Source organism: Citrus clementina, unplaced genomic scaffold (assembly GCF_000493195.1).
Source record: "Citrus clementina cultivar Clemenules unplaced genomic scaffold, Citrus_clementina_v1.0 scaffold_3, whole genome shotgun sequence".
Taxonomy (NCBI): Eukaryota; Viridiplantae; Streptophyta; class Magnoliopsida; order Sapindales; family Rutaceae; genus Citrus; species Citrus x clementina.
This window is the reverse complement of record NW_006262339.1, coordinates 5,478,843-5,489,259: the sequence shown is the minus strand read 5'-3', so window position 1 is coordinate 5,489,259 and position 10,417 is coordinate 5,478,843. Positions and strand designations below refer to the sequence as shown.

Sequence of the window (10,417 nt, the reverse complement as noted above, 5' to 3'; positions counted from 1 at the left end):
ATGGGTCGATTTCCCTCATTAATAAGTAACAGAGGCCTGCGCTCTTCACTCAACAACGGCAAGAATTACTACAACGATCAACCCCACAGCTTGGTTAGTTTTATTTATTTATTTTAATAAATTACCATGTTGCATGCACAGCTAGCTATATATATATATATATATATATATATACAATACATGCATGGAAGAGACGACAAAATTAAATTTTCTTTTGAATTTGTTTTAGGTACTGGTTGAAGAGAGAGCGAATTCACGAACTGTGATACTCAACAGACCCCATGTGCTAAATGCTCTCAATACTTCAATGGTTTGTATCACTTTGAATTTCAAGTGCGAAACATATAAGAAAGAGAGTAAGATACTTTTTATTTATATAGAAGCAAGCACAATGATGACTCACAAGCATTTTTGCATAAACTGAGTTGGCTGCTTACGTGACATGAGTAACTTGATTGAAAAGTAAAAAATAATTAATGAAATATTATTCAGAAAGAAGCCTTGTAACACCAATGACAACTTCTAAACAATAATCCGTTAATTTCCCACTTCTACGATATTTGGTTAGCATTCTTTAATCGGCGAGTCTGAAGTCTCATTTTAATCCCTTCCTTAATTATCATTGTTATTGATTATTATTGTGTTTTTGAGGAATTGATGCACATTTTTGAAGACTATATATATGTACTTGAGTTTCTTGTCCTCAGGTTGCTCTCCTTACCAAACAATACGAATCCTGGGAAAATAATTCCGGGGTTGATTTTGTTGTGATTAAGGTGAGTAAAAAGTTTATTACTACTCAGATTCCATTGGTTTTCAACTTTTTTTTTTCTTTCTTAACTTTAGTATATATAATCCATACTATGTATACTTGTTTTTTTTTTTTTTGAAAGGGAAATGGAAGGTCATTTTGCGCTGGCGGAGATGTTGTTGGTGCTTATCGGATGCTTAAAGAAGGTATAGGAAACAGATCAATTCGACTTTGATGCAAAAGAGAATAAGATGGATTTGATTGAGGCTTAAATATTAGTGGTTAATATTTATGTTTAAATTGAATTCATTACTTGTTAACTTTCTCTTATATCGTATGGGGTGATACTGATATAATAGAGTAACTAATAGTTTTCAGTCCTGTATAATATTATATTATTAATTTATAGATGATTTATTATAAATTATAATTAAAAAATTGTGCAGGGAGAGTAGAAGAATGTAAAGAATTTTTCAGAACATTGTATAGCTTCGTCTACCTTGTAGCCACATATTCGAAGCCGCACGTGAGCTAGTCTTATTCTTAAATCTTAATTTATGAAATTAATCAATAGTTAAACGCATGCATGGGATATTGATTAATTATTAATTAACTCACTTTGTTATTCTTGCTTTCCTGCTGCTCACACGTAGGTGGCTATCATGGATGGCATTACGATGGGTGGCGGTGCAGGAATTGCTGTGCATGCCTCGTATCGTCTTGCAACTGAGAAAACTGTATGGAGCTAATTAATTGGATTTATTCAGAATTAAGAATTAATGCAGTTTAATTTAGTTTTATTTTCATTCATCTGATTCTGAATCAATAGTTCGAATTGTTTTAAAATTTTAAATATTATTTTCTTATCTAATAATTATTGATTCAAGGCTTAGTAAAAATTGAGTTCAGCACTCAATCTTTATTCCACTAATATATATATATATATATATATGATGAATTTTGTGTTAATTAGGAATCTAAAACTCATTTTAATTAATTAATTACAGGTTTTCGCTATGCCTGAAGTACTGATTGGTTTCCATCCCGATGTCGGGTCTTCATATTATCTTTCACGCTTGCCCGGTCACCTGGGTAGGTCTCGCTTGTTCATTTTATCATTATAACATTCATTTTCGTATCACATGGGCACAAAGCTTATGATGTATACTAATATAGTAATATTAATATTAATTTATGTGTACTCACAATTAATTAATTATAACAATAATAAGCTTAATTTGCTTTGCTTTATTAATCTCATATCTGGAGCCACACTGGAATACCTCATATCTGCTATTTTATTAATCTCATATCTGCTATTTTGATTTTCATTTACAGGGGAATACCTCGGTCTAACTGGAGCCACACTTAGCGGAGAAGAAATGCTATTTTGTGGACTTGCTACGCACTATTCACTCAGTGCTGTGTGTTAATTATCTTTTCATATTAATTAATTAACCTTAGTTTATTTCTCTTATATATTATTCATGGCCATGCATTTATATATAAACATGTAGTGGAGTGTATGCCCCGCTTATCTTATCTTTCTTTTTTTTATTATTCAGGATAAATAACACCTACACCCTTAAAGTTTAGAGAAATAGTCATATAAACCCTAAGTTTTGAATAAGGGATGCTAAAACTCCCTTTTGATTATAATACTCTTTAGTTCTATTGACCCAAAAAAATGACTCTAATATTTTATAATAAAAAATATAAAAATTTATTCATTTTAAAATAATTCAATATTTAAAAAGATATTTTAATACTTTGTAATCTTATATTATATTAAACTAAATCTTAATATGTAGAACCATAATATTGAAATAAATATATAAAGATTTTAAATTATTCTTAATATTATATAAAATAATTTATTAATAGCAATACATGAAATATATTTTATTAATTATAAAATGAATTTAACACTTACAATTACAGAGACTTTCGTCGCGTTTTTCCCACTTTGTTCACTAGTAAGACCCCAAAAGGGATGTGTGCATCTTTGTTCGGCTAGGTAAGTTCGAGCTTTTATGAATTGAGTCTTGGTTTTTAGGTTTCGAGTACTGCGTGCTATGGTATTTATTAAAGAATCCAGTTCTATAACCTCCTTTCTACTCTCATTGGTAGCTAAACTTCGCTTTTATTTTAATATCTATATAGTCATTTTTTAGTGCAGTTTAGTAGCATTAAAATTTGATTCTATTAAACGATAACTTAAAAGCGTGTCCACGTTAAAAAAAAAAGAGGGCATTCCCACCTAAGAACGATTACACACACACAAACACACACAAAAGTTTAGGATCTTTAATTTTATTAAAGTTTAGAAAAGTTATTAAAGCATATGTCTTAATAAAGAATAAACTGGAAGTAACAAAAATACACTGTAATGTAGTGTATTACATGTGCGTTTTTCTTATTTTTTAAGTGATTTCTTACTTTAATAAAGTATGAGTTCCGTTATTACAACATTACTCTCTTCAGCTAGCTTATTAAGTAGGTACTCATGCAACGTTAGTTCTTGTCGACAGAGGCTTCCGTTGATTGAAGAGCAACTTGGTACTTTACTCACAGATGATTTTTCTGCTGTGGGTACATTTCTTGGAAAATACAGTGACCCCGTGCATCTCAATCAAAACCATATTTTTCACAAGTATGGTACTATGCCTTATACTCTCGATGCACGCTTAATTAAACTAGTGCCCATTTTGCTTTTTAATTAATTAATTAATTTGTTTTTAAGGGTAGCTAGCTAGCGAAACATGTTGTTAGATTTGAAGTGATTGTAAAATTAATTATTCTAAATCTTGAGCTTCCAGGTTTGAGATTCTGAATAAATGTTTCAGCCACGGCACAGTGGAGGAAATTATTCATGCTCTGGTAAGATTTGTTTTCTAATTAGATGAAAATTAACATAAGTTTAATTACTTATTGATTAATGGAACGATTTTTAATGGTTGGAATGATGTAATTAATATCTGTCAAAGATTTATTATGGCATTTATAAATTACAACAAATACAAAATCATTTTTGTTAGGAGAGCGAAGCAGCGAAAACAAAAGATGAGTGGTGCGTCTCAACACTCGAGAAGCTAAAGGAAGCACCACCTCTGAGCTTGAAGGTTTCTCTAAAATCTGTAAGTCGTATCTCACATTTTACATCACGTGTATATAGACGCGCGCGCGCGCCCACAAAATAATAATAAAAAAAAAATCAAAAGCCAGGCCTAATTAATTAATTAATTGATAATGGTTTGGTTTGATTAAACATGCATAAAAACAGATACGACAAGGCAGATTTCAGACTCTAGAACAATGTCTTATGCGTGAGTATCGTATGACCAATCAAGCAATTTTCGGGCAGGTCTCTAACAATTTCTGTGAGGTACGTACAAGTAAGATTAATAATACTCGTCTGAAGTACGCAGGACTATACGTATTTTCACTTATTATATAGTAATTAATAAGCCAGCTCTTCATTAATTTCTTTTCTTCAGGGAGTTCGTGCACGATTGGTGGACAAATCTTTTACACCTAAGGTATATATATTTATTCTCATGTGCGGGCGCCTTCATTTTATTTTATGCGGACACCCTATTAAAGCATATAATTTAATAGAGTCATTGTTCAATTCACTATTAAATCATATCACTTAATAGAGTTAGTGTTTAATTAACTATAAAACCATACAACTTAATAACATGTTTGCACAAAAAAAAAAAAAAGAGAGTGCATATGTTTTTTTAGGTCTTTTAGGTTTTTCTTTACTTTAATAAATTAAGGGAACTCATTGGAAAATTACTATACAAAGTTATTAAAGTAAAAGAATAAGTTAAAAGGCAAGAAAAACACACACTCCAATAAGCTACTAGATAAAATTCACAGCATTGGTGTGTCTGTGTGTGTGTGTGTGTTTTTTTTTTTTTTAAGTTAAACCTTTATTTAAATAACTTAAGGGATCCCGTATTAGATAATGACTCTATATATATATACATATGAAAAAAATTTCAATCTAAACTTAAAATTTGGAACGAGTTGGCAATGTTATGAACAAACTTTTGAGGACGTTGTAAATTATTTGATAACGTTATGAAATTATATTTACATCATTGTCAACTCGTTTTAAATTTTATAAAATTCAAAATTGTCGAATCTAAGAATGAAGAATATAAAATTCGGAGTGAGTTGATAGTAGTTTGAATGGATTTTCACAATCTTGTAAATTATTTGATAACATTATGAAAGTATATTTACACTATTGTGAACTCATTTCCAATTTTATAAATTCAAGATTCTCCGGCCTAAGAATGAGTGTGTGTGTGTGTGTGTAGCATTGTTCCGGTGACGAGGTAGTTAATATATTTATAACTTGATCTAAAAATAAAAAATAAATGAAATAATGCAGTGGTATCCGCTACGTTTGGAACAAGTTACTGAAGATATGGTGAACGCATACTTTGAGAGGCTGAGTTGGGACGAGCCTGACTTACAGCTACCCTCGCCTAACAAGTTGCGTGGACTCTCACTCTCTCATGTCATGTCTCGTGTGTAACCGACGCTACGATTTAATATTGGTGGTGCCAAGCATCAGTTCATTTGGTAACATCAGTCACATGACTGGGGAAGGCAGTTTAGTAGCTATTTGGCCAAAAATAAATGGAAAAAAGAAAAGCATGGGGGGAGGCAAATTCGCATATCAGTGGTGTGTATCGTTCGTCATTTATATACCCTATCCATAGTAAGTGTGAGGATTTTCAATAATATTGTACTTTTTGTAATTTAAAATGAATAAACCCTAAAACTTTAAATTTTTATATGCGTAATGCATCATTAAATTATTGGTAAAAAATAGAGAGAATCCTAATCCTTATTCTATCGTTCTCGCGAAAGTGAGCGGCAAGGGTGAATATCATTACTCGTTGAGGAGATGAAGCCAAATAATCCAGAAGAGGAGAGGCCAAGCCCTTTTAAAAATATGCGACAAGTCGTTCGAATCTCAATTACGTAAACGACAAGACGATCTGATAACAGCACATGGTCGTTTACATTTTAAGCGGATTAATAATGCCTTATCTTGTTTCATCACGGGCGTTGGACAAAATTATCAGCTCCTGGAAGAAGCAAACTAAAAGGACGCATCCATCTTGCGTAAAAACATATTTCAAGAAGTTATTACGTACCATTTTAAAATTACAATGAGGACAAAACATCCCCTTTAGAAAAAGAGTTGGTGACCACTTCCAATTTATTCGGTGAATTTGCTTTCATTTAAGGGAAAAGGATCTCATTATTCTACTAATTCCTCCTAGCTAGTAAAGGACTCTTAGAATAAAGATTGATTATTTACATATTTTTCTCTAACAATGTATTGAATTTAATAGTGAAGTTTAATTCTCTCTGTTCACGCAATAAGGTAACACGCGCACACACCCACACACACACTCATATATAAAATTACATGAATTTATCAGTTATTCAGTACATTTTAAATACAAATGTCATCTGGCTATAATATAACAATATATAATTTAAATCTACATTTTAACATCTGCATTATAAGAGAACTTTATATGAATATTTTGTCCATAATATGGTTGTCTAACTTGTACTAAGAAACTTTGTAAAAGGAAGAGGTTATTTTGTGGATAAAAAAAGAGCGAATCTCTTTTAACCCATAATTAGAATGATAATCCTCCATTTGCCTCTTAAAAATGTGAAAGCTTTAATTTACTCCCATTTACTGTTAAGAAGATTAAAAAAATTATATATCTCAACATACCTCCTTATTTACCTTCATTTTTTAAACGAAAATATGGATTAAATTAATATTTTCACACTTTTAATTTTCTAAGTGGGGGTAAATCAAAGTTTATCCATCAAAATACGACTGATATATACTTTCAGCCAAATATTAAAGTGACTATCCCCCACTCGGTGAATGGTGATGTTTCAGGGTCATAAGAGGTATATATCAACTACTTTATTAGTTTGATCGACCCAGAAGCCCGTGCGCATATATAAGTGGAAGACAACGATAAGCTTTTCTAGATTTACTATCCTCTTTATTCCATTTTCTTTTATTGGTATTTGATTCCCCCACACATTTTGCAAAACTGGCGTTGGGATATTATCTGCTTTACAATGCGCCGGTGGAGACCATTTTCTGAAAACTCCACCATAGGCCAAAAATGGAATATTTCCTTTTGAAAGTGAAGCAAATGCTGGAAGATAATACAAAGCATACAAGCCCACTACAGCTCCAGCGACTTGAAGAAATTGCAGCTTAAAATATTTCATTGGATCGGTTTGGAGACATGTAAAATCTGCTTGAAGATCTGCCATATTTCTGTCTTTTTTACGTACTCCTCCTCCTGCTGCCCATTCGGTTAAAGCAACTGTTCAAACAAAATCATTGGCATCACCGCATCAATAATTGAATGATAGAGAAATTTGGGCGAATCCAACTAGATGGGCCAATATCATATATGCATGACCTACCATGAGGAGCCATCCAAGAACCTTAAATCAACCATGCATTTCAAGTTGATTAGAAATATCTACTGGACATCAAATTATTTATTGGTTACATCTCAAGTTTTAATTATATCATAATTGGTGGGTTAGAAACGAAGTTAAATAATTACATTACAACATTCTGCATCTCCATCATCTATAAGCATAGACCATAAGAAGTATGTAAGCAAATAGAGAATATTGCTATTTTTAAACTGTGGGTCTTCACTTCTCAAGCAGGTTCGTTTGTCATTATGATCTGACGTTGATTTCAGAAGTCGGGAGCTAGCTCTCAGTCTCAGAGTCCCATTATTTGATCATTTTTTGGCATAAAACTTTGGACAGACTGGCAAGGTCAAATCACATTATCAGGATTGAATGTCTCATTCGTATAAATATGTGTATCATGAAAAGTAGGGGCCCCTTTAACTTCAGCCTTTTTTCGGGTGGGTTCTAAAAGATAAGGATCCATTATTATTAGAAGACGCTTTCAAGCTATGTAAATTGCTACCACGTCCACCTTTACCCCAGCTCCTTTCATTTGAAATTTAACCTGGAATCTTCTGCAGGAAGTGAAAATTTTCGTTTATTGTGAAATTGAAATTTGAAACGACGCAGTGCTCCACATAAATTTATAATATTGTTCCTAATGATGAGACACTTTTTGACAAAACAAAACTATGAACAATGGAATTTGTCATGGCAGCCTGGCAGTTGCGTCGGTGGCTAACGCGTAAGTGGCATTACTGGCATTGCAAAGAGGGAAGTTCAGTACTGTAATGTCACTGAAACACAGCAACTTAATTTGACTCAATCGTTTCTTTGGTTGGTCTGTTATGGATTTATGGCCATTATCGATCATAGACAGCGTGGAAGTGACATCACACTAGCCGTATGCTTAGCACTAGGGACAAGCTTAATCCAAATATTAATATGGATTGTTCCGTCTAGCTTTTATTAATCCAAGTAAAATCATTGGTTCATCGAGATGCCATAATGGCAGTCAAGAATCAAGTAACAAAGTCTAAGTTACTGCTAGGCAGAAAATATTTTGGAACCATCACAGCACTGGACCAGGTGTCAGATTTTGGTCTGGCAAGGGCTAACCGACACTAGCCAAATTGAATCACCCCCGAAACTAATTATATAATCATGTGCTAACCTAGTTCAGCCTCTGTGGCTGGTGCTTTCCAACGGTTTTGGCGAATGATCAATTTCTGCTTTGCTACTAGCTTTATCATTAATCTTGGATGACTGTAAAACTCTAATGGTGTGTTTACTTCATGGAATGGGAAATGATAATGAAGGAATGTGAATGATACATGTGTTTACTTGATAAAATATAATTTGGGAACGAGAATAAAATATATGGGTCCCACACAATTTGGGAATAAGGAATGAAAATTTCATTTCCAGAGTTGGGAATGAAAATAAGGGAATGAGAATGAAATATATATTTACTTTTATATCCCTCTAATTTTTTTATATTTCTCAAATTTTAAATACCATTAATAATAATAATAATAATAATTATTATTATTATTATTAAATTTTATTAACTTTATTATTTTAATTATTATTAATTCTTTTTATTGTTATTTTTATTAATATTATCATTATTAACAATAAAAATAATGAAAAAAATAATAATTAATAAAAATAATTAATTTATCATTATTAACAATATTATCATTATTGTTGTTATTATTATTATTAAAAAAATAATAATAATTAATAATAACTAAAATAATAAAATTAATAAAATTTAATAATAATAATAATGTAATTTTCATTATCTAGATATAAAAATGATATTAATTAAAAATAATAATAATAAATGTTAATAATGATAGTATTAATAAAAATAAAAATAACAATAATTAATAGTAACTAAAATAATAAAGTTAATAAAATTTAATAATATTAGTATTAATAAAAATAATATTAACAGTAATTGATAATAACTAAAATAATAAAGTTAATAAATATTATAATAATAATAATAATAATAGTAATAATAAAAAAATGTTAATAATGATAATATTAATAAAAATAAAAATAATAATTAATAATAACTAAAATAATAAAGTTAATAAAATTTAATAATAATAATAAATGTTAATAATGATAATATTAATAAAAAATAATATTAACAATAATTAATAATAACTAAAATAGTAAAGTTAATAAAATTTAATAATAATAATAATAAATGTTAATAATGATAATATTGTTAATAATGATAAATTAATTATTTTTATTAATTATTAATACTATGGGTATTTTGGTAAATTGATTCTCATTCCATTTCTTCATTCCTATTTATTTTGCCAAGCAAATACATCAATGACATTCCAGCACATTCTCATTCCCATTTATTTATGCGAAGTAAACATTGAAATCTCATTTTTATTCTTCATTTTCATTCCAGTCCATTCACATTCACAGTTTATTCTCATTCCACCCCATTCACATTCCTTAAAGTAAACACACCATAAAGGTGAATGTTAAAATTCAGATGATAGTGTGAGTAATATGACCCTGACCTTGACTTGTAATTTATCCGATACATCAAATGGACATAGGTCTTGTTTGGGAAAGCTATGACTGCTATAGAAAAATAATTTTAATTATGAAACAAAAATTAATAGTATGTAGTAAAATAATTTTTAAATAATATTTTGATAAAATTATTAAAGATACGATATATTTTTTTATCATACAAATAAAAAATCATATCAACATAATTTCTAAATTATAGCAGCTAATATTTACCAAATACTTTAGTACTATAACTTTTAAGATATCAGCTGTCCAACCTCAATTCTAATCAGTGTCATATACTTGGCACAAAAGCCAAAAAGATGTCAAACAATTCTGAAATATTTCCCATGTATAAGCATAAATCTCATTAGTTAAAGACCTAACCCGTGATCCAATTAATTAAGATAATAATATGCTTAAGAATCGAGTAGACTTGGGGCTACAGTGGTCATATAATTAAGACAGTACTTATTTAACTAGACTTTGTGCACAACTCTTGGCTTTATATATGTTTGTATTATATGTTTTGTATGAATTACATACTCTCAATGCAAATCTCCCATTAATATATTTAAAGCAATCTAAACCGTTTGATTGAAAACCACGCAA

General features: G+C 30.1%; 1 protein-coding gene across 1 annotated transcript; it reads left to right on the top strand.

Moving 5' to 3' along the window:
• On the top strand, positions 1 to 5,303 carry LOC18048407 (3-hydroxyisobutyryl-CoA hydrolase-like protein 1, mitochondrial). Its single transcript, XM_024189492.1, has 14 exons — positions 1 to 93; positions 230 to 310; positions 708 to 776; positions 894 to 957; positions 1,198 to 1,277; positions 1,405 to 1,488; positions 1,759 to 1,843; positions 2,090 to 2,175; positions 3,283 to 3,404; positions 3,571 to 3,631; positions 3,790 to 3,888; positions 4,035 to 4,136; positions 4,249 to 4,290; positions 5,157 to 5,303. The coding sequence occupies exons 1-14, from the start codon at positions 1 to 3 to the stop codon at positions 5,301 to 5,303; spliced, it is 1,215 nt and encodes a 404-aa protein (XP_024045260.1).
• Positions 5,304 to 10,417: the final 5,114 nt, after the last annotated feature.